This window comes from Amphiprion ocellaris, chromosome 18, assembly GCF_022539595.1.
Source record: "Amphiprion ocellaris isolate individual 3 ecotype Okinawa chromosome 18, ASM2253959v1, whole genome shotgun sequence".
NCBI lineage: Eukaryota > Metazoa > Chordata > Actinopteri > Pomacentridae > Amphiprion > Amphiprion ocellaris.
The window spans coordinates 20,903,886-20,927,940 of NC_072783.1; the positions used below are offsets into that span (position 1 = coordinate 20,903,886).

The window sequence follows — 24,055 nt, forward strand, 5'->3', positions numbered from 1 at the left end:
TTTGATAGTTTGATTAAGGCTGCATTCTTTTTAATGAAATTACAATTCGAGATGTTACATATTTTGCTAGAGTGTTTTTGTTCTCAACAGAGTGTATACCAGTAGTTCTTCTACGGTTTACTAAAGTTGTCTTCCTCTTCTGATGTTGCCAAAATGCCTTTAATGGATTTTCTGTGGGGAAGGAAAATGAAATAATGTTAATTGAGAAGTGAGACCATGCAGCGCTGAATATTATTGTTTGCAGCAGAAAGGGGATGTTGTTACATTTAGCACAATGCTGCCACCTTGTGGAAAAGATATAAACGTGATAAAAGCTGTTGGTTTGTGAGAATTCAGGGATCTTGTAGGGGTTTATCAGTGAGAACTTTGTCATTGCTGTGCCAAAATAGAACAATCCATCCATCAATCCGTTAGCTGCTTAATCCTCATTAGGGTCGCAGGGGGGATGTAGTCTATCCCAGCTGACTGAGGGTGAAGGCAGGTCACCAGTCTATCACAGAGCTATAAATACAGACAAACAGTCACACTCACATTCACACCTACGGGCAGTTTAGAATCACCAGTTAACCTGAGCATGTTTTTGGACTGTGGGAGGAAGTAGGAGTACCTGGAGAAAACCTGTGCATGCAAAGGGGGAACATGCAAACTCCATGCAGAAAGATCCCAGGCCAGAGCACAAACCTGGGATCTTCTCGGTGCAAGGCGACAGTGCTAACCACCGAGCCGCAAAACGCCACAAAATAGAAGAATGCTTTTAGGAATAATACTAAAATTGAAATGATATGTTTTCTTTAAAGATTATTTTCTCAGGCTTTTTTGTGTTTATTTTAGGGACAGCTAAAGAGACACAACAATGAGGGAGAAAGAGAGGATGACATCCAGTCAACACTGAACCCATCCTGCTGCTGTAAACACTCAGTCTTAATACACAGAACGCACAATCTGCTAGAAGAGCTACCTGAGATGGAGATTTTTTATTATTATTTTTTACAGTGATAGAGTCTAGATGAGCGATAGGTGCGGTACGGTAAAATTTTGGTATACGTTAAGGTAAGCCCATAAATGTGTAAAGATTGCTAGATTCATTCATTATGACTCTTTTTTTCAATCAAAGCCAACACATCAAGAGCCAGTTTCACTGATTTTTATCTACAAAACAAAGAGCTCATCAGTAAAACTATGTGCTGTTGGATTTTGTTTATGAGGAAACAAAGAAGATTGAGTTGGAAAGAACATTTCTGTGAGCAGTTTTTAAGCTTAAAGCATGGTATTTAGAACTCATTTGCAGCGATGGAAGATGTATTCAGATCCTTTCCTTAAGTAAAATTATACAAAAGTAAATGTTTTTCTAATAACTTAATTTGTGTTGCATTGCTGTCTTTTGAGAACCACATATCTCTTAAAAAAAAAAAAAAAACTATCCAAGAGGGTTATTAAATAGTTTATTTGGCTTAAGAGGGGGAGGAGAACGTTTAAAGGAACACTTAATTCCTCAACCTATGCAGAATCACCACATTCGTAGTGAAGTAAATAGTACAGTATTTGCCACTCAGATATAATTGGGTAGAAGTTTAAAGTTGCACAAAATAAAAATAATTAGTTGAGTTACAATAACCTTAAACTTATATTGAAGTTCAGTGCTAGAGCGAGTGCATTTAGTTGCATTTCACCCCTGAATATATTTTTTTCTTCTAAACGTCCATGTTTTATAAATGTAAAGATCTTGTTCATTTTTGTGAACAGAATAGGAGCTTTGTTTTCTTTGAATTATGTAGAAATTATGTATTCGACTGTATAATCAAACACAAATTGAGCCATTAAGAACTGGGAAACAACTATCTGAAACATTCTTTAACAGTGTTTTCCAGACACTCACCTATAATCCAGCTGTCATCTCCACAAACACCCATTATCAGCCTTCAACCTCTCTGCTCTTCTGGTCCATCTCTGTTTCCTTGCTATGCCTGGAAAACAGACATTCAGAACTTAGACGCTGCAAATGTAGCTGTGAAACTGAACAAACAGCAAGAAAACTGCTTCATAATGCGAGAAATAACTGACATGTCACTAATACTGTGCTATATGATATGATGCTATGTCGTGTCGGACTGAGTTACATTATGTTGAGGGCCATTTTTGTGCGACCAAAGTTTCTGTGCATGTTCATAATGCGAGAATAGCTCTCCTTAGAACCTCTTTTTAGGTTATTCCACATCAGAGTTCAACCCTGATTGGTTAAACTCGGGGGCAACAAGTACAATTTTTTCTGTCCTCTCGATGTCTTTGTCAAGTAGGAATCTTCTTCTCTCTGAAATTGCCATCAATAATGTCAAGTTTACTATGTACTGATAGAATTGGAGTTAATGTCCAGTAACTGCTATTTGTCGTCATTTGCAGCCTTGTGCCTGCCCTGAGTTCCTGCAGTGGAAAGTTGCCTACCGTGTTCCATCAGGTGATGCTGTGGAACAGTACTGACCTTTCTGCAGTGTTGGAGTCCGTTGATAAGGTCAGCTTAATCCTTCTGTCCACTGATCAGAACATCTTCATCATCATGTCACCACTTTCTGTTTCATCAGAAAGCACACTGTGGTCCTCTAATCATCCACTGATGCTGCTGTTCTATAACACTCAGAGATCACTCATGTGCCCTGGAACTGATCGATAGAAGGAAGAATCCCTGCAGACAAACAGACAAACAAGACAGTGAAACCAGTGCAAACATAATGTGTGTTTGTGTTTGTCAGGATGCGTTTGTGTACCTGGTGCAGGCCGACAGAGAGTCAGCTGGACTTCAGGTGGTGAAGTCTTGAACAGCTTTAGCACCTTCTGCAGAAAGAGAAGATGAACATGGCTTTATAGAGATAATAGGGGGTCAACATAGATCATGTTTTGTTTTGATCGAAAATATTCTTGAAATGCACAAAATAGTCATGGGAAGAAAACAACAACAATGTAAAACTGTTTCCTCTAGAAGTCCAACACAAAACACCACCTCTCCTGTCTGAGAAGACTGTAGAAAAACGATCGAGAAGAGTTCAAATAAAAGCAGAGAGAATACATTTGCATGCATCTATGAAATATACTGAACTAGTGGCGCCTATAAAAACCAATGCAGAGCTGCAACGCTGCAATAGTTACACAATTACATGCTGTCCATCATGTCAGAAGTGGATGCCAGTATGTGATTATAATGTGAAGAAATCAAAGAAAACTACTGAGTTTGCTACATACTGGATAGGACAGCTCCTTCAGCGACTGGCCGTTGATGGCCAACAGGACGTCTCCCTCCTGGATCCTGCCGCTCTGCTCTGCCGGCTGGCCGGGAAAAAGCTGCTTTATCCGGACCAGGCTGCCAAAATCTCGGGTGGGTGGATCCAGCTCACACATTAGGAAGCTAAAGCCCAGACCGTTGGCACTCTTGGTGAGAGTCACTTCCTGGGTGTTGTCTTGGTGTTTGGAGGAAGGAGGACAGCAATGGGACAAGCATGAGATGGAACATGGTATAGATGTGGGGATTAGGAGCAGAAAAGTTGGGAGATGAGAGAAGAAGAGGGAAGAGAACAGATAAAGACAGGTTTGTTAAATGAGGGATATTTTTAAATTCTAGTTGTCTTGGTGAGCTTTAACTTTAAATGTATGAATAAATCAAAGCAACGGTATAACAACGTAGCATTCCATCAGCCAGCTTTGAAATGTATCATTGAGTGAATGCAGAATCAGTATTTGGTGTCTATTGTTGAACTTTGTTATTCCCCACATGAATGCATCAAGATCAACACAACTGGGTTTGGGACCTGAGGCGAGATTTATTTATTTTTTTAAATGGGGCTATGTATTTTCAAAATCTAGCTGACTCTTGCTGTCGCTATGCTCCTGCATGCTCCAGCTTTAAGCCACGTACAGTGTCTCTGTCGTATGACCCTGTGATGGGCTGGTCTCAATCAAATGATTGAAGAGCCTGCGTTTAGTCATGCAGGGCTAAAGTTGACCTGAACATAGAATAAGCCATCTGTGCTCCGCTCTGTAGCTTTGCCTGCCTCAGCTACTGTCATTCATATATCATATATATGTCATTCTATAAGCCCAATCTGCATGTCATAAGATTGTTTTTGTCATCACTTCATAGTCCTGGTCATGCTGATCTTGTTGCGTTCCTATAGGGAGTGATACGGTCAAACTCAAACCACCAAATAGAAGCAAACTGTGTTTTTTGGACAGTTCTGATCTAAATGCTGTCATGCCTACCAAAAAGGACTGTTTTTAAAGAGTTTAATTTGGTTTTAATCCTGATAACAATAAAAAATGGCTTTGTCATAAATGGAAATTGGTTATTTTTCAGTCAAAACAAAGAAATCATTGCTTGCATGTCCTCTTCAGTGTTCTGTAGGTGTGATGAAAAGAAGCAGAAAAAGCAGTTTAACACCACTTTAAGAATACACTAAGTAATGGTACATAGATGAACAATAACGCAGGTATTTTAACGTTGGCGTTCTTCTCCTCCCAAATCTGATGTTAAGAGTTGTTTAATTATTAACCTCTAAAAGGAATTAAAGTGCATTAAGTGACAACTAGTGACCCAACTGTGTGGATGTATGGTGCAGGACGACAGATATAGAAGGACAGAAGGATAAGGAAGGCCAGGAGGATAAGAACAGGAAGGTCAGAGAGGGAGATCAGGATGAAGTGTGTAGAGGAAGTGTGTGAAAGTTCACCTTCAGGCTGTCAGACCAGCCTGGACGCCTGGCCGGCTACTGAAGCAAACAGCTTAGAGGTTCTCTCACGAAGGTTCTTCCCAACAACATATTATCCATTTTGCTCTCACACATACAAAGCAGGAAATTTTTCTAAGCTGTCCTCAAAAAGAGATCGTGGGCTCTTTGTTTGGAGGCACCAAAGTGTGTTTTGTGTATTTCAGTTAAAAGCTGAGGCGTCCTACCATCAGTGACGAAGCTGTAGACTTTGGGCTGGCCAGATATTGTGATCACAGGAGTGCTGGTGGACGAGCAGCTGTTGAGTCTCTGGCGGCTGGTAGTTGAAGTGATGGTCTGGTTGGACACAGTGCTGCTGTTTTCAGCACTCAGAGAAACTCTGGGTAGGCCCATCGACTCCCTCTCCACGACAAAGGAAACCACCTGGAGGTCAGAAGACGACAGGAGAGGTATAAGAGGAGAAGAAGCAGAAGATATAGATGTGGTGGAATAAACTGGTCCCAAAGTCACTGCTAACTCCAGCATGATGTGTTGCAGGTATGATGTTTACCACGTTCATCTTTGCTCAGCACTTAGTACAAAGTACAAATGACATTGAAGACAATGTCATTAGTAGGTATTTAGCTGTAAATCCAAATTTGAATGTGATGATTATGTAGGCTTGGTAATAAAAAGATAATATAATTTAGCTTGCAGGAAACATGAATGTCCGGTTGAGATATTTCACTTAAAACCAACTTTATGGTGGTGATGACGATACATCAAATAAATATTTGAGGTAATCCATCTGGTAGTTATTGCCGAGATTGCCTTCCATTATGGCTGCAACAAACTATAGTTTTTACAGTCAAATAATCTGTTGATTATTTTCTTGATTAATCCATTAGCTGTTTAGACAAAAATGACAAGGAATGTTGATGAGTGTTTCGAAAAGGCTAGGATGATGTTCTCAAATGTCTTGTTTTGTCCACAACCCAAAGTCAAAGAATTTACTGTAAGCTTTTTTTTTTTTTTTTTTTTTTTTTTAAATTTGAAACTTATTCAAATTGACTAATCAAATATAAAAAAAATGTTTTATTAAATTAATCACTGCAGCTTCACCTTCCGTAAATTCACACTGTTAGCATTGGAGAAAAAACATCATCATCTGTAAATATAGATTGCTGGTCTCTAATAATCACATGTTGTCTTTTACCTCCCCAGTTTTACTCAGACACTCCACAGCCTGCTGGTAGGTGAAACCCTGGAAGTTAAACCCATCCACCTTCACCAGTCTGTCACCTGTAAATAAACGATACAGCGACAAACAGACAAATTGAGTAAGTTTTTTAAATTAGAACTAGCATTTGTACTCTACATTGGGTTTCTGCTTGTTTTTGTCTTTCCAGTGACATCTGAATGGGATGTGCAATATCCTAATCAGAACAGTCTCCCTGTCAAATACAGAAAGTGCTAAAGGACTCAGATATGAACTACTGGAAACTACCATGCACAGTTTGGCAACTCTGCTGAATACCTTTCTGACCAACGTAGGCGTTAGTGTGGTTTGATTGGATTCTGAATTGTTTTACCTGCATGTAGACGTCCGTCTCTCTCAGCGGCTCCTCCAGGAACAAGGCTTTTGATGTAGATTCCTCCATTAGTAGGGCTGGTGTTGTTGCCGCCCTGAACAGTCAGTAACAGAGGTTTTTAGATCAAGTTTCATCCACAACAATAGTGATGCTAGTCATATATTGATATCAAAACTTGCTGAGGCTGGTCATGTTTAAATTTGTGTTTTTTACCTATAGTATATTCACTCAAGTACTGTGTCGAAGTACAGTTATGAGGTTCTTTACTAAATCCAGCATATACAGATTAAACTGCCTAACAATGTATGACTGTTAATTTTTTTTTTTTTTTTTTTTACCATTTTCAAATAAGAAATTTATAGTAATTGTTATAAATTGTTGCCAATAGCTTTCCTAACATTAAATCTGTTATTAAGGCTTCATAGAATAATGACAAACCTTTAATGTTTACACTTTCTTTGGTCATAAAAATACAGTCTTCTCATATTTCCTTTTGCTAATGCACAGTGTTTACAGTTTTTTTTCTTACACTATGGTATTGTCCAGTTTTTCTAGTGGAAATCAGTGTGAGTGAGGTAACTCTCTCCTTTCCTGCCAGGCCACAGATGTGAATGAGATTGGGTAGAGTAGACTTTGTGGCTGACTGCTGGAGATGAGTTATTTTACTAATGACCCTCCCTGACTGTCACTCTTAACGTTTTTAGTCAGATTCTTGCATTGGGAACACATTAGTTTGATGGATGAAGACGGATAACTGCTACCACTGTATCCAAAATCTATATTCTATGAAGTTATGCTCAACATCTTCAAAATTTGCCAATTCATGGCCTAGCCATTCATCCAAAAAATCAACCATGAACTCACAGAGATGCTGATGCCCAGATTTCCTGACATCTTTCTGAGCTCCAGAGTGATCTCTCCTGGCTTCACACAGTTTTGAGGGGGAGATACAGGGCAGCTGTCCTGTGGCCAAAACATACATTATCAAGACACATTTCAGCCTTTGTGTCCGTCTTACCACTTGCCAAATGCATGATGAGGAAATCGCACAGATATTTATTGCTATATTGTGCAAAATTACCACCAAATCTGATCAAATTTAGCTAAACAGCGACTCCACCTGTCACTGCTTGCTACTATCTACATCAGTAGAGTAAGAAATAAAAGAAACACCACAGAAAATTGTATTTATGCGATTTAAATAACTGTTAAAACGTCTAAACTATCAGGATTCTACCTGTGTACCGGGGACTCGAACTTCTTGAGGGACGCTCAGCCTGTTGCTGGTCTTGGGCGTCATCATGACTGAGACGATCTCATCCAGACTGTCATCTCTCAACCGTCCGTCTGTCATCAGAGTCATCTGGGACTCATAATTCCTCAACACAGGAGAGCGCATCGAACTGAAGGGAACTGTGGATGAAAACAACAAATCTGCACTATTAAACCCCAAAATACTGGATACACACCATAGAAGTGCTTATTATGTTCCTTGCTCAGAATTGGATGAGAAGCTTGATTCCATTTTCAGATTTTTCTGCTAGCAGCAAGTTAGCTTATCTTAGCACAAAGAATGTGGCAAAATCTAGTCCTCGTTAAAACACAAGGTTTTAAACTGTAGGTCTCAGCACAGTATCACTACACACATACAGTAACGGGACACACAAACACACACACTTGGAGCACCTTTTGGCTGTGAGATAATGAGCTGCACCTCCTCCGGGCTGCTCTGCATGACCTCTGCTGCCTCGCTGAAAGTGACGCCCTCCAGGCTGATGTGGTTCAGAGAGATCAGACGACCACCTGAAGGCAAAGGTCACAGTGAAATGGTGCTTGTTTGACCCCAAAGCCTCACGGACGCTTTAGATACAGTCTTTGTCCTCCTTTGCACTTTACTGCCGCATATCCTCTACATTGTTTAAAATGAAGGGAGATGTTGGATGAGTTTCAAATACAAACGCCAAAATTAGTGGTAGGAATACACTAAATTGGGTGTGTTGTTGCTGCAAACAGTGGAGGGTATAAAGTTGCATGCTAAGTCTGTCACGATATCTGTTTTTTTAATATTGCTATCTATAGAATTTGCTATGAGACAAATAAGGTTTAACTTGGTTTACTGAGTGTTCTATCTGTAACCATAACTCCACAATTACACTGCATGGATAGTGAAAATGCAACCAGATGAAATGATAAATAAAACATTCACAAGGCCAAACATCTGCCAACTGAAATCACCTACTTTGCTGAAGTGTCAACCACATTGTTGCTGGTGCTGGAATATATATAATATATAATATTTGTCCTCTCTGTATTATTAACACATCAATATTTTAGTTTTATATTTCAGATGCTGTGTCATCAATGCCAGTATACTGTGATACTCCTCTTCTACACAGTGTTGCTTAACATAAAGTAAAAATGTCCATGTGGTTGTCTACCTGGTCTGATGCGTCCGTCCTTATCAGCAGGTCCACCAGGCACAACAGAGGCAACAAAGATGCCCAAATCATAGTGTCCCACTGTGTCCTCTCCGACTATTACTACACCTGTGTGGACGCAGACCACAGGATGTCAAAAAATAGTTTTTTTAAAGAAGAAAACTTTTTCCTTCTGTTGCCAGTTTGGACATTTTCTGAAAATTCAGATTTAGCATCATCTATCATCGAACTCTATTTTCCATGATCTAAAACTGTTTTAAAATTTTAATTTGCTGTTTCTTTTCTCAGAAAAGTGCTAAACCATGTGGATTGTCATTGTTGCTGTCAATGTGGATATTTCATAACCACGGGGAAACCATCAACTTGTTCTTATTCTCACACATTGACTCCGTGGAATCCAAAATGTGTGTTATTGGTAGACCAGTTTCTTTGTGTGGTTCATCAAATATTTAAAATTGAAAAAGTAAAACCGCTTTCTGTTGGTAATCTGAAAGCTGTTCAGATTACCAACAGCAATCTGACTTACCAAGACCAAGCTTTGGGTCTTTCTTTAAGGAGACACATATGACTTCTCTCTCTGACGATGTCCCCACTTTAGTTGGGGTATCTGTGAGACATAGAATGGAATCGCACAGTTAACTGATGAACTCAACAGCAGCTTTGCTTCACTAACTCTACAATGGAGCAAAGAAGATAACTTTGTAAAATGACATTGCTGCTTCACAAGACAACCATCTGTCATGTAGAGATTATCAGCTAGAGAAGCTGCTTGGTTATACTCTACCTCTGGGTGCTAAGGAACCAGAACGAGCTTCAGATCCATTCCTCTGAGAAGATACTGGGGAACGCATAGCAATGCTGCTGCGCTGACTGCTGGAGCAGGTACTGCAAGACAAACACATTAAGGGGTAAATTATGACTATTCTCTTCAGGTATGTGATGATAGCTTTAATATTTACACCTGTGTGGCACATCTATCCTAAACCCATACCCTGGGAGGAGGAAGAGATATTGTTCTGCATGGTTAGTTTAGAGGAACAGGGAGAATAAGTTGATGCGACTGGTTAAAAAACTGCAATTTACCAAAGGTCTAGGCCACATTAGTTGTAGAAGAGGAAAGAAACAATACCTTGGCAATCAATAAGAGAAAAATGGAGAGGAGGAGAGGTCTTCAGGAATTGTTTTTTTTAATTCGGAAAGTTTTAAATATTCTTTCTTGCCAGCTGGTATTAAATATATTACATGCTGCTGTGGAACAGTTGATCTGTCGTTTGAGAAAAAGGTGTTTTACCTGCTATTATGCTAAAACTAAAGAAGTTGTTTTGAATCTTGTTATTTCAATCATTTGTAATGCCATGCAGTGCAATGTGCATAAAAATCAATAATAGAAACATGGTTAATATGTGTCCATGCTTACAACAGCAACAAAGTGAAGCAACTTTGTAGACCAGATGCTCCTCCTTTTTTACTGCAGAAATATACATTGTGAGCCAGAATACTAGGATCACCCCTTGTCTTATATACTTTTGGTCCTTTGTGCACCACTGAAAAAGTTCCAACCAGCCAAGCTCTTAGGTGCCTAGTGATACCGAGTTGTGAGTTGGAGCTGCCATGAATCCCTCCTGGCACTGCTGTCTGGACGCACTCTGCACTGGCCCTGCCGTTCCTGAGATAATTCAGCCCAGATGTCTGGCAACAACGATTTAGTCCTTGGCAAAGTCACTGAGGTCTTAACACCTGCCCATCTCTGCTGCATCCAACACATTACCCACTAGAACCAACTGTTCCCTTACCGTCTAATTTACAGCAGCCTTAACATGCATGTACTGAATTTTTACTGTTGAAACACGGGTTTTCTTGTGAAAACTGCTGTATGGCTAAATACCTGTGCTCACTGAAATGTTGCTGTCTTATCCGGGCCTCGATCCTGGCCGTGACATCATCGCACAGTTTGTTCAGGGTCTCGTCCTGAGGCGTGGTCAGGCCGCTGTCGTCCTGCGGCGTCTCAGAGCACGAGTAGGACTTCAGGTTGCTGCTCTGAGTGCGGCACACCGCTGCATACTGCACAATGTTCTCCTCTGGACACACACACAGACGCTATCTTTGGTAACTGGACACCGTCAGCAAGAAAAGCCACCAAACCGAAGGCTGGGTTTTGTCTTCTTCAAAAACAGGCCGGTAACATTGTAGTGACTGACCTGAGACGAGGCTGTGGGTGAGCTGGCGGGAGGTCATCTCGTTGTTAAACTTGTGCTGGGCTGAGCAGAGGTCGCACAGGTATCTGGCTGTCTTCGACCTCTCTGTGATGAAGGTGTACTTCTTCTTGCTGCCCCGGCACTCGACTATAAATTTACGCCTCTGCGGAAACATCACAGAAAGGTTTTTAGGCGATGAAAGTGAGCACACGAGAATAACACGAGCCGCTACCAGCCACTCGCTCACATTAGAGGAGATGGTTGCCGTCTCCCTCCAGTAGAAGGTCTGACTGGTGGATCTGCAGCCGTCTTTAACCTCGTAGACGATAACCCCTTTGGCACAAACCCCGAGGATAATCTCTCCGTCTAAAGGCTTTTTCTCACGCACCACATGGTGGAACAACACACCGTATTCAGGCAGCTGCTGACACACCTACAGGGATAAACAGAGCTGTAGTTACAGTTGTACAGCTGCAGCACCATGACTTGAATAGCCAGATATACTGTATGACTGTATTTCTCATGGCAAACCCTTTTCACATTTAACAAAGTGGTAGCGCTGACCAGTTACAGTTTAGTTTGTAAATTACAGTTCAACATGGTTAAGTGATAATTTAAGATATTTGTTAAACAATTTTGATATGCTACAATATATATAGAGAGAAATTCTGGTTCGAGTAGGTAAAAGTATCTTTAATTAATTATAGATATCAGTAATTCCTTTTCACCAGTAAGAGTAATGACTGATGATATCTGCAGTTGAATTTCAACACATTCAAAAAGGACTGTGACTTATCGACATGTAATTTCCCATATCAGATATCAGCAAATGTTTTTTTGATATATCTCACATCAACAAGTCATTTTGAATATACTGACCAAATTAGCATATTTATTTTGGATCTGTATCATCGAGATATCTACAAGGACATTTGAATTCTGACTAGTTTTAGAAGTAGCTATAGATATCTCAAGATATCGTATAATTGTTATTAGTACAAATATAATTTCAGCTAGTTACAAATGCATTTTACATAGGATCTTCTTATTTTTTAACATTTTTGTTAAGCACTTTGTAATACTGTTAAGAAATGTGCTATGTAGATAAAGTTTACCATTAGTAATATTAATATTATTATTATAGCAAGTGCACTTTGGGATATTTGAAATGACATTCTTACTAGTTACAATTCCAAACAAACAATATTGACTAGCCAGATTGGATTATTGATATCTAGAATTGCATTTATGATATCAGTCATGAAAGATAAATCATGGATACCTAAACATAAACACTGCTACTAGTAAGAATTGAATCGCTGATGTTAACAATTGACACTTTAACGAATGAGAACTGGGTCAAATCTGTAGTATCAATATCTATAGCTGAGTGTAAATAGAGGTATTTGGTAAATGTGACCAGATCTAATTGAGTTACTAATGGACGTTTCCACTGGTAAGCAGTGAATGAACATGTTGACTCATGAGACATCTTTCATTAGAAATGCGATTAGCAAAAATTACATTATCTTAGCTTGGAATTCTAACTGGTCAAAAAGCCGTTATTGATATCTAGAGCTGCTATTACTGCTACTGACTGAACAGTGACTGGGATCGCCATATGTGCTACCTTGAGGAATTCCAGCTCGGATTCATCTGTGAGCATCTGAGTGTTGTTGGTGTGAAGTCGCAGCAGTTCTTCCTGGATGTAAGGCAAGGCACGTTTCTCCATCACACTCTTGGGGACATACTGATCAGGGCGGTAGTAGTTCCTACCGTACACCTAAACATAACAGATCACAACCTCATGTTAGCAGAATAAGAATAACGCATGCACGTTTAACATCATGAGCTGTTTTTGACACGTAACATTTAAATAGTGAGTCATAATACAGTGTTAGGAGGGAAGGAATATACACAGAAACAGGGGAGTGTAGATATGTGGGCTTGAACAAACATAGGCACTGAAAAGACTGTCACTGATCTCCACTATCGTCTCCTTTGTCTCCAGTGATTATATTACAGTGACAAATGAGTCAACACTGTATGCTGGCATTTACATTGTAAGATTGTCTTTTTTAAAGGACTTTTTACACGTAGAGATAGTATCATTTCTGCTGTGGCTCTGAAGGAGCTTTGCAAAGTCAGAGAAAATGTCCCTGATACTGTTGCAGGGTTGGATACTACACATTTACATCATGAAGACTTAACTACAAAACCACACACTAAGGGTCGAACAAGGGATCCTATCTACAGCTGTTCCATTACAGGAAATGAAGGATTCAGTACTTGACCAATTGTAAAGACCAAAAATCTGAACTTCTTAGCCTCTTCTACATTGATTTTCATGTTTCTCTTGAGTTAGCCAACTTCAACAATTAGTTCAGCTTTAGGTGCACAACCTCAGGCATGCAGTCTCCATACTCCGTCTGCAGGGCCAGACCCGCCAGGTACAGAGAAGTCTCCTCATGGCAGGACAGTCTGTCCTCCAAAAGGTCTCTCCTCAGCTGCAGGTAATACTGGTGTCGGGTCTGTTTGTGCCTAACAGAGAAGACCACACATATATATCAGGGTTTCTACCAGCATTTTACATTTTTTAAATGTATTAACCCATGAAGAACACTTACAAAAGAAGGGAAATGTCGCTGACAAAGAATTTGACCCTGAAGTAAAGGACAAAGGTGGTTGAAGGCACTTTCTTCCAGCCATCTGATGCAACTTTGGAAATCTTTGTATCGTTGTCCACGAAGAAAAACTCATTATCTGAGCAGAAAACAGAGAAAATAACAAAAACTTTAAGTGACTTGATTGTGTATGACTACACCACATGGAGTCACTACACAAGTCTCTTTACCGTCAAGGTAAGCAAGGCCAAAGTAGAAATGTTCCATGAGGTTGGAGTGAGCCACGATCATGTCAAAGACGTCTCCTCCTCTGGATTTCACCTCACATTTGACCAGGATGCTCTGACCGCTTGGCATCACCACACTCAGCTCTCTCTGAGTGGTTGGAGATTTTCCTTTCTTCGACTGCGAGAGAAAAAGGAGAAATACATTTTGATTACATGAATGAAAACATTAAAATCGGAGTAGAGAGACTATTTAAATGTCAGTAATGGGTTGTATAATTTCATAGGTGAATAGGCAAAGACAAAGTGATTCACAAAGCGGAATATATTTTATATGTAGAGAGAAATACTGCATTCAAGATGCATCAAGGATGGTACAAATGGATTCAATAGACAAAGATCAGCATTATTATCAAAACTCTCCTGTGACTTAGGCTAAGAGGCTGTGTGTGAGTGGTGAATTGAGTATTTAGACCCTTAAGTAAAAGTTGTCAGGGCTCCCTCCTCTGTCCCAGCTTCAGCCCCCACCTGACCTCCCTCATCCTCCTCACTCCTATTCCTCTCTCCACCTTCCTGCTGCAGCTCAGCAGAGCTGCTCTGTCCAGCTGCTGCTCATCACCAATCACTCATTAACGGAACTCCGGGCAGCTGTGGTGCAGCACACCTGATGATCATCTCCACCATAAAAGCCAGCTGCACACTCCACACCCTGCCAGATAGTAAACTCTGCTCATGCAGTCAGTCGTCTAGCCTTGCACCTTTACTGAGATTTTTCCATTGAAAAGCTTTACCTTAACTAACCGTGTTTCTCTTGCCTAGCTCTGCTGACCCAGCTGCCTGGTTCCACCTGCTCTGTCCTCCCATCTCCTGCACTCTGGATCCAGCCCTGACCAGACCTCCACTCTGCCTCCCTCACCTTGGACCTCCTGCCTGTTCCTGGAACCCCTGCTCGTTGTGGAGGGTCTCTGTCTGCCGTGTGCCCCCCTCGGCTCCGGAAAACACCCCACCTGTCGCCCCCACTGGAACGAGGCCCTCCTGCCCGCTCTCCGCCGCCGACCCACCCCACGGAGAACGCCAACCGGGCCACTGGTTCCTGGTACAGTCACCGCCCCCCCAACCTCCCCTTTAGTTCAGTATTTCCAGTCACCAGGTTCCCCACCCCGTCCAGCACTCCCCTTTTGTTTTTTGTTAAATAAAATCCACCTTTGTTCTTGCCTCAGTCCCTCGTCTGTGTGCTCTCTGCTCGGGTTCACCCCCACGCCGTGACAAAAGTACTAATACTACTGTGTGCAAGTATCCAATTCCATGTAAAGTCCTGCTTTATGACACGCCGTTACTGTTTTTGTTGCTTCTACAGGACAGCCACTGATGAATATTTTCATAATGGATGAATCTGCTGATTTTGTGTCTTAGGATGATGCTCATGAACTGTATTATTTATTATTTTAACGTGGTGGGAAATGTCAATTCATATACCAGACACCAAAATGATACAATCACAACTTTGACCCTAATTCTAGTTATTTCTATTCCAATGATTAAAATGAAAGGCAGCAAATCCCATTTGTGAAGCTGAAATCATGGAATTTGGGGATTATCAAAATAGTTGGCAATTATTTTTGTCAAATCAATTAATGAGCGCAACTCAAAATTGTATTTGAGCAAGTGTACTGAGCTATATCCTACTACTGCCATGTCATTTTCCCTTGACAATAACAGGAACTGAGTTTCTTTTTTTTTTTTTTTTATAACTCACCACAATGGATCCAGGCAGCTCCAAGACAACCAGAGGCTCATCTAACACTCGAATAAACTCAGGACCCAGATCCTTCAACAAAGAGGAAAAGGGAGAGGAAAATACATAGTCAACCTCCCTCATCTCCTCCCAGGTTTTGAACCAATGCATGGAGATATTAAATTATTATATAACATAATAAAATAATGTGGCTCACCTTTGCTTTCTTGTCATTCAGACTCATTGTGGACTCGAACTGTGCGAGGGATCTGTGCGAGTTGGCTCTTCGATTACCGTCCATGTATGGACTGCAGGGGCTTCGGTTCAGCAGCTGCCAGCTGCAGTAACTCTCTCTGTGTCGACCTCCCAAGGGAGTCCTGGGGAAAATGAGTTTTCCATTCTCAGTCTGATGGGAGGCGAGATCTGTCACTCACAAGATGATGGCTTGTGACGAGACAATATATATTTTAATAGCAGCAGCTTTGTCACCGAGTCCTTTGGGGAGTTTGTCTGCCCTACATGGTTTCTGTCTCCTTTCTTTTCTCTATTTCTGCTGTTTTTTTTTGTCATTTAAGCTACTAAAATACAACGTGAATTAGGTTGACTGTGAAGTAAACAAAATATGACATTGAAATCCGCTGTTTTGTTTTGTTCTTTACTTCAGAGGTTCAAGTTTATGACTTTCATGCCAAAAAACCTTGTGTTTAACTCCATCTGGTCTTACCCTGGGGGTTCGGCTCGATAACATCCTGTTGAGAATGTCCTGGAGAGCTTCTTCTTCAGCTCCCATGTCGAGTTCCTAAAAGAGCTCCCTGAAAAACAAACTGATGTGTTATTTTCCATTTGCCAGTGGTATAATTCTCACATTTGACTTGGTAAAAATCTAAAAATGTGTCTTTCTGTGTTTTAGTTTGACAGTAGTTGGATATTTTGGAAAATATGCTTATTATCTTTCTTGCAGCTTCATAAGAAGATTGATGCCACTCTCTGTGAGCTAAACATTAAGCTACAACAAGCAAATGGTTAGCTTAGCTTAGCTTAACTTAGCTTAGTGTAAGGACTGGAAGCAGCAGGAAAGGGCTAGCTTGGTTCTGTCCAAAAGTGAAAAAGCTAACATGACTCACTAGTAAAAACAATTTATATCTAAATATCTAAATGGGTAAGTGGTTTTCACAGGCAGGTGAGCTGTTGTCTCTTCTTCTAGTGTTTATACAAGGCTAAGCAGCTGCTAGCAGTAGAAATCATATTTACCATACAAAAAATAGAGTGGTATATGAAGCTACAAGCAGCAGCCATTTAGCTTAGCTAAAGATTCAAAATGGCGGGAAGTAAGAAATAAACAAAAAACAATAGCCACCTTTGTAGTTCATTATTTAACACATTACATGTGTTTTTGGTATGGAAGAATACCAATTCTGCATTAAAAAAAAAAAACACTGGCACCAGACTATTTCTCCACTGTCACCTTTTGCCCTAAAAAATAAAATACAAAACTTTGTCAGCTCTAGATGCTAGTAGACATTAGCTTAGCCTAGATTAAATACTAAACAACTAGCAGCAGCTGTATGTATGAATTAAACAAATGAGATAGTTGAAAGTGTCTTAACATACAGGCACGTTTAACTTTACTTAAAAACATTTTATATTTACTGGCATCTACTTTGAAGCCAGATTAGCTGAAATGCTATGTTGAGCTATAGCTACTGGCAGCAGCTTTATATTTATGATGCAAACAAATGAGGTCTTTTTTACCATCGTTCATGTGAAGAGTCCATATGAACTTCTCTCTCTTGTGGTATTCACAACCTCGCAAGTTGAGATTTTCTGAAACATCCGAATTCACAAATTGTGATGTGTTTGCTAACATTTTCAGAAAGAGTGGAAGCCATGGAAGTTTATTTTTCAGTGCATAGTAAGTAATATACTATAATTTTAAGTAAGTTATTCAAAATTTTATAATTTCTGAGGAAAATGTTGATACTTTAAAAGATGTATAGTCTCAATATCTTATAGATGCTGATGGTAATGTTCATGTTGCCGTTGCACAAGAGTTGTATTGATGTTCTCATCTCTTGACAAGAAAGCCAGAAATCCATTCCCTAAAAATTTCCATCTGACAAAAGTGATGAGTTTCTTACTGTGTAATCTGTCTCTGACTGCCTGACTGCGGTCTGTTAGTGGAGATCCGTTTTCAGCTATGGACACATGGTCAACCTGAAAAGACATCATTGTCCAGCTCAAGGAAACCAGCATTCGAGAGTTGGTTCTAGCACTAAAATCAAAACAGAAATGAACTTAACTCCCCAAAGTCAAACATGACCCCAAAAGTAAACCAAACCAGCCACCCGCCACTCACCGAGTTCCTGTAGACGTCCTCCACCAGCTGCCTGACGAGCCGCTCAGCCGGAGGCAGCGTGGAGGCCTTGTGGTGAAGCTCACAGGTCTCCAGCACTGTCAGCAGGTCGGTCCTCCTCATCGCCACGTCCTCACACATGCTTAGGAGCAAATCCTCCAACTCAGTGCTCAGCTGGACCGGCTGGGAAGACACAGGTGACAGCAAAACAAATGAGTGCAGAGAATATGGAGGAAGGTTTTGGGGCAGGAAACAGAAGGAAGAGGAAAGTACCTGGTTTTGAGGTAGATGATAGTCAACACACCAATACAGAGTCATCCCCAGTGAGTACACAACCATCTGAGGAGCACATACACACAGTTTCACAATTCTTATCAGTCACAGATTTGTAAAAGTATGGAGTTTGTTTTGAGTAGTGAAAAAGATTTAATAAATATAGTTCATTGAAATAACATAGAAGAAGAAATCATCTCATATTAAAGTACAAACAGTAGACTGCATGTTGCAAATTTAGTACAATAGGCCCTAGTTTTGCCAATGAAACACATTCTCAAACATCCTGTATTTCAGAATTAATTCTACTGGATGTGAATAGTACATATTCTTTTTGCTGATTCTGCTCAATCTCTGCATTTTCTGATCCAATGGTTGAGATAGATTATCTGTAGATACTACAAATCACGCTTTGTATATATCTGTTAGACTAGTGGAGCACTACACAGTGATTCATTGCTTAAAAGTAAAACTATTATGTTAAAAATACTGGCTCATAATGTTTTTACATTTTTTTATTAATATGGTTTTGTAATAGAAGTCTGCACAGCAACAATCCAAGACCTTCCCAGTGTCCTGACCTTCTCGGCTGCAGTCCTGCTGGAGGCAGCGTGACCCTGCTGGACTTCAGGAGCTGTGAACGAGGCCACGTCTTCGTATCGTGCACAGCTCTTGAAGGCCAGACTCCCATTGGCTGACAGCAGCACTGAGCCTGGACTCAACACACTGCACATGTTGCCTGAACCTAAACAGAGAGCAGAACACTGGCTGAACAACTTTCTCTTCTGCTATTTGATGTGATTAGCTGATATTAAACATTGCATTTGAATCAAACTCTGCACCTAAACAACAAGTAAAACTGTGGAGAAATGGGGGCTGATGACTGGTTACCTTTCTTAGAGATGTCCAGTAAGGCGTCAGTGGTGGCGAGCAGCAGACACCAGACCTCATCCTCCTCCAGCGGTGAACCCCGGGCCTCCAACACTTCTGCCAGGGTCACAAATGTACCCATCCTGCTGAGATACACATGCAGTGGAGACACACCCAAAGGTCCACTTTATTAAATGTTGTATTATGCATGAGGATAGGGCCAGTTTTGTTGCAATTATAGAAAGTGAGATGTTTAGGTTTAAGGTGTCATGTAGAATATGAACCTTCTGAGTTACCATGTATGTATTTTGATAAAGGGACACCATTTGAAGGAAATCTGCTATCAAACACACAGCAATCTCTCCTGACAAATGTCTGTATTAAATGTCATGGATCTGTGGACATCTTTTTTAGACAAGAAAAGCACTCAGAGAGCGCAGTACTCCGTCAAGGCTGTTCATTCCCCATATGGCATTGTCAGAAATGCAGCGTTTGTTTATTAGTTATTGATGATCAGAAATCAACATAGAATGTGGTCATTTAATGTCGATGTACCCACAAACAAAATGACCTTGTGGTGAGCACAGGCGTGTGTTATGGATGTGTACCACGTGTCCATGTGTACGGATACCGAGTCACCTAAATATGTCCAGTGTATGTTTTCTCTTTTCCCCTGCATTTTTTAAAGTTTAAAAAGATTGCCTTTATTACAATACAAGTTCAGAGGTCTTTTCCACACATGCACACACATACATACATTGATGGGACTCGGAAACACCCCCACAATTTAATCAATTGTTCCCTGTATCATTTCCAACGGATAAGTCCCGATAAGTCTGTAATGGTCAATTTGTAGTAGGATTGCAATCATGTGATCATCAGCAGGCAGCTGACGTAGCGTTCACTTGTTGTCATAGCTACAGTGACGCCGTGCCACTATTTCGCAATGATACAGAAATCCTTAACAAATCCGTGGATCCAGACTATAAGTGCATCACTGCCAAAATCCAATCATTTGGTCCTTGTGTCATTTCTGACCTTCTCTGAAAATTTCATCCAAATCTGTTCAGCTGTTTTTGAGTAACATTGCAAACAGACGTACAGACAGACAAACGTACGCTGTTCATCAAGGCTCTGCCTTCTTGACGGAGTAATAAACACTTTAAAAAAGAAGCTGAGGAAGTGGCAAGATCTTGGTGATGAGCCTCTTTGACTAGAATCCAAGTACATCAGGTCAGGTGAACATTTGGCGATCAGAGGCCAGAGTTTCGGACCAATACGCTTATGGGTTAGTAGGATTTAAGAGCATTAAGCAGAAACAAATCCAACACCTGTGTTTAATGATTAACTCAAAATGAAGCAATGCCTAGCGATGACTTTTTGTTTCACAGAGACAATTTTTCAGACTAAAAAAAACAACATTTCTTAAAGATGTAGAAAAGGAAAACACAATACACTTGCACATTGTTCATGCACATTTGAATTATTATGTTTGTTTAAGAGCACCAGCTGTTTGTGGTAATAAAAGTTTTGAGAGGTAATCCTAAACTACCTGGAGAAGCTTCTGGGAAGTGATACTGAGACAACGCAAAATGCTGCTTGTCAGTCATCACTGTTGCATCATCGCCATTATTATCTTGCAATCCGATAAATATAACATATATGGTAAGATATTTATTTTAAATAATATGATAATCAAATTAGTCGATGGGACATTTGGACCAATCACAGCTGTTTTCAGACCAGATCTGGTGAGACAGTATAAAGAGCAACAACATTCACACTGGGAGGAGGTTCTGATGGCTGATCGGGATAAACAGAGGACCTTCATTCAGGTGAGTCGGGTTTAAATCGTGTGTGTAGCCAAGATTGAATGTTGACTTGTAGCTTTTTTGAAGCATTTGCCTGTGATCGATCAAGAGGAGAGAGAGGTGCACGTAGAAAGCTGCATTTTCAGATTCAGCAGCTTTAAATCACTCTAAATTCATCACTGCAAGGAACAGTGCAAGGTTGTAGCTGTTCTCCATTTAATCCTGAGCCAGCTGCCATAGACTTTACAGGACACTGGGTGAGGGAGTGTAAAATGTGGAACTTCAGAGATAAAGGTGACTCAAGTTTAGATGGTGTTATGTTTAGAAATAGCCAGACGCTCCAAATGTATTGCACCGAGTCAAAACAGAGGCGTCATTTCACAAGGAGACAAGAAAAGTGTAATATTTGAAAAAAAAAAAAAAATCTAAATAAAAATGTCATATTCAGATGAGGTCTGGAAACACCGAAATGAATACTGGAAAAACAAGCTATGAAAATACTCTGGTTGTGTATTGAGATTTCTGTAAGTTATATAGAAGTCATTATTAGATATAGAATGTCGGATTTTTGCTGATATTTTCCAACTCATTTTGGCTGATTGCTGTACAATGCACATATGTCTTTGAATCTAATTACAGAGAACATCAGGCCCCTCCTGTAGTGGAATTCACATATTATTATGCTGCTATTGTGATTGACCACTGGCATGTGTATATATAAAATACACTGCTTTTCAAACGTGTACATTCCCTGAGGAAAGTAAGAAAACTGCTTCAACTTACATTTAAGATGTACCATATTTATTTGATGTAACATTACCCCACAAAGTTGTAAATCACTGTCAGTCTTTCACTGTAAAGCCTTTAGCAGCCATTGCCAATGACGTGCATCCCTAATTATTATAAATCCTATAATCAGATAAAATACAAGCACTGTAACAACAGGAGCAACAACAACAACAAGAACAGAGCAGACACATATTTTGCAACTGGGTCAAATATGAGCGAGCTGCTGCAGAATGGCACAAAACAAGTAGAAAACTGTGCAGAATTCGCTGTGCAGAAACCCTGTTTGATACGTGAGCAGGGCAGAACAGTGACAGAACACAGACATGCTTACTGTAACTTGAAAGATTGCCAAGTAACCCCAGCTCTGTTAATCAGGTTATGTGTACTCTGCTTTAATTCAGCAAGATCATCTGAGGTAGCGTCTCTGCAGGGTGAGAATCAGTGAGGGCTTTTCTCACAGTCTGATTGCAGGAAAAACATCCATTATGGTTCTTTTCTATTAAAGTAAGTCATAACAGTGGGGCAGCAAATTAGCAATAGCAGGACCAAGAAACTAAATGAGCTAAATGGAATCTAGACAAAATAATTTTATTTTTTAGTCATGTCAGAATATCCTGCAAGAACAATGATAGTTTTCTTTTTTACACATAAACCCCCATTAGAGGGCATAGAAACACATAAAATGATGCCAAACCATGTCACTTTTTTTTTTTTTTTGCAATAATCATGCCAAATTCATTCTATCATTCAAACTATATTTAAAGGACACTTGCAGGTATTGAGGCATAATTTCAAGTATGGCTGAGTAAGAAACTAAACAAAAGATGTAGTCACACAAAGAGCTAAAAATGGTAATATTAAAAAGCCAGTTTTCATAAATTAGTAGAGTTATTGTGAACAAATGCAGGATTTACAGGATAAAACGGAAGAATCTGCTAAAACCTGAGCAGCTAGAGGTAAAATTCGATGATGTTATAAGCTTAAAATTTCCCTAAAAATCTGTCAAATTTTAGAATGTTCTGCCTGTTGTTCCAGGTTGCAGGTGCACAGTGAGTAAAATTGGATTTTCCAAGCTCAGTAAAAACTGCCGGCACCTGCTGCATAATCCAATCATTTGAGCATGTTTGGTAAAGGCTCACAATAAAAGACTGCAGTGAGGTAATGTAAGGGGGTTAAAAAAAAAAAAACAGTGAGAGTCTTATAAATAAATGAAACCCAGCGTTTATGAGGCCTTTAGAGAGAGAAAGAGCCACCTAACCTGAACATGATGATAACATGTATGAAATGTCACCAAAATACAAAAGTGGACTTGATAAGTGTCTTTCTGCTACATAGAAGTAAACTCCTGGATAAGAAACCGATTTTTCATCTTTTGTTTGGTCACATAACATTGAGAAGTCACCAAGTCATCAATCCAAGATACTGTGTGACTCTGTCAGTATTCGTCCCTTTCTAGGCAGAGATGACAACTGATCAATACTGTTACCTCTGGTGTAAATCATCCCTTTAGTTTTACCTGCATTGAAATGAAAACTGAAAATCAAAACAGCCATATTTCGCCAACAGGTGATGAAAACTCACTGACTGCTGACATTTATGGTGTCACTGACGTGTTAATCTGTATCAGAGTGACACATTTCAGTGTGTTTCCTTCACACAGAGATTCTCTCAGTGGTTTCAGCTGAGTCTGAGTGTCACTAAACTGAAGACTGACTCGGTAACGTACTTATCAGGCTTGTTTTTCTGCAACAACCAGAGTGGACGTGAGCTCTGGGGTTGCTGCTTTGCTCAGTGGTGACCTGTCCTGAAAACTCACCTCTACAGTGTAGAATACAGACGGAAACTGAGTTCTTACAGCAGCAGACATGAGGCAGAAAGTATAAAATCATGTTGATCATCAGTAATATATAAGTGGTGTACAATCTGTGACATAATACACCAGCAGGAGGTGGTCTGACAAACATTATTATGCCGCCTACCTTATTTCATCCGGTATCTGGAGATTCTTCTTAAGTTCCTTCAGACATCCACCACTCTGAACCTAATCCTTCCTTCTCCTTTGTGTCCCTTGCTGCCATTCCACCCTCCTCTCCCTCATCCCGGTGCTCCTGTCCGTCATGGCAGCTATCATCTCCTCATGACAGATCAATCGTCTCCGGACGAAGAACAAATCAGCTCCATAACCATAATTTCCTCCGTGCTCACATCTAATGACGTGTTGCTACTGCGTTTTCCGTCATTTTCGACTATTTTTAGACCGGGGAACATAAGAACATAATTGGATTTGCACGGCAAGCTAATGGCAGATGGGGCAGCAAAGGACCAATCCATCGTAGGCAGCAGTGTGTTAATCTGATGTTTCAACTACAACCTGACAGCATGTCTCAGGTCATTCAGGCGGCTACGACCAGGCCCTCCGTCTGTTGTGTAAGGTGGACTGACAGTGCATCATCTTTAATGTGA

The 24,055-nt window shown here is 40.2% G+C and overlaps 1 protein-coding gene across 3 annotated transcripts; it reads right to left on the reverse strand.

The window, feature by feature from the left end:
- On the reverse strand, positions 1-23,803 carry frmpd2 (FERM and PDZ domain containing 2). 3 transcript variants are annotated; one of them, XM_035956769.2, is made up of 31 exons: positions 23,572-23,803; positions 19,014-19,135; positions 18,704-18,867; positions 18,123-18,188; positions 17,853-18,032; positions 17,635-17,710; positions 17,249-17,320; positions 16,221-16,308; positions 15,714-15,873; positions 15,518-15,589; positions 13,768-13,942; positions 13,541-13,676; positions 13,316-13,454; positions 12,544-12,696; positions 11,161-11,346; positions 10,917-11,076; positions 10,604-10,796; positions 9,503-9,603; positions 9,245-9,325; positions 8,719-8,826; positions 7,967-8,083; positions 7,518-7,693; positions 7,145-7,243; positions 6,281-6,374; positions 5,905-5,990; positions 4,937-5,132; positions 3,232-3,446; positions 2,760-2,826; positions 2,477-2,677; positions 1,877-1,964; positions 1-171 (listed from the first exon to the last, which is right to left on the reverse strand). In XM_035956769.2, exons 2-29 carry the CDS (start codon positions 19,132-19,134, stop codon positions 2,640-2,642), a joined length of 3,519 nt encoding a protein of 1,172 aa, XP_035812662.2. In that variant the 5' UTR covers position 19,135; positions 23,572-23,803; the 3' UTR covers positions 1-171; positions 1,877-1,964; positions 2,477-2,639. The 3 variants fall into 3 exon arrangements, with proteins under 3 accessions (XP_035812662.2, XP_035812661.2, XP_035812663.2); XM_035956768.2 differs by having other exon boundaries at positions 19,014-19,138; XM_035956770.2 differs by lacking the exon at positions 17,249-17,320 and having other exon boundaries at positions 19,014-19,138; positions 23,572-23,802.
- Positions 23,804-24,055: the final 252 nt, after the last annotated feature.

Bases quoted from the DNA above. Each gene is read 5' to 3' on its own strand.
- frmpd2 (XM_035956769.2), bottom strand. From the start codon at position 19,134: ATGGGTACATTTGTGACCCTGGCAGAAGTGTTGGAGGCCCGGGGTTCA. The intron at 9,326-9,502 runs GTAGAGTATAAC...TATGTCTCACAG, and splicing joins TGGTTCCTTAGCACCCAGAG to ATACCCCAACTAAAGTGGGG. The intron at 5,133-5,904 runs GTAAAAGACAAC...TCTGACCTCCAG, and splicing joins GTCTGAGTAAAACTGGGGAG to GTGGTTTCCTTTGTCGTGGA.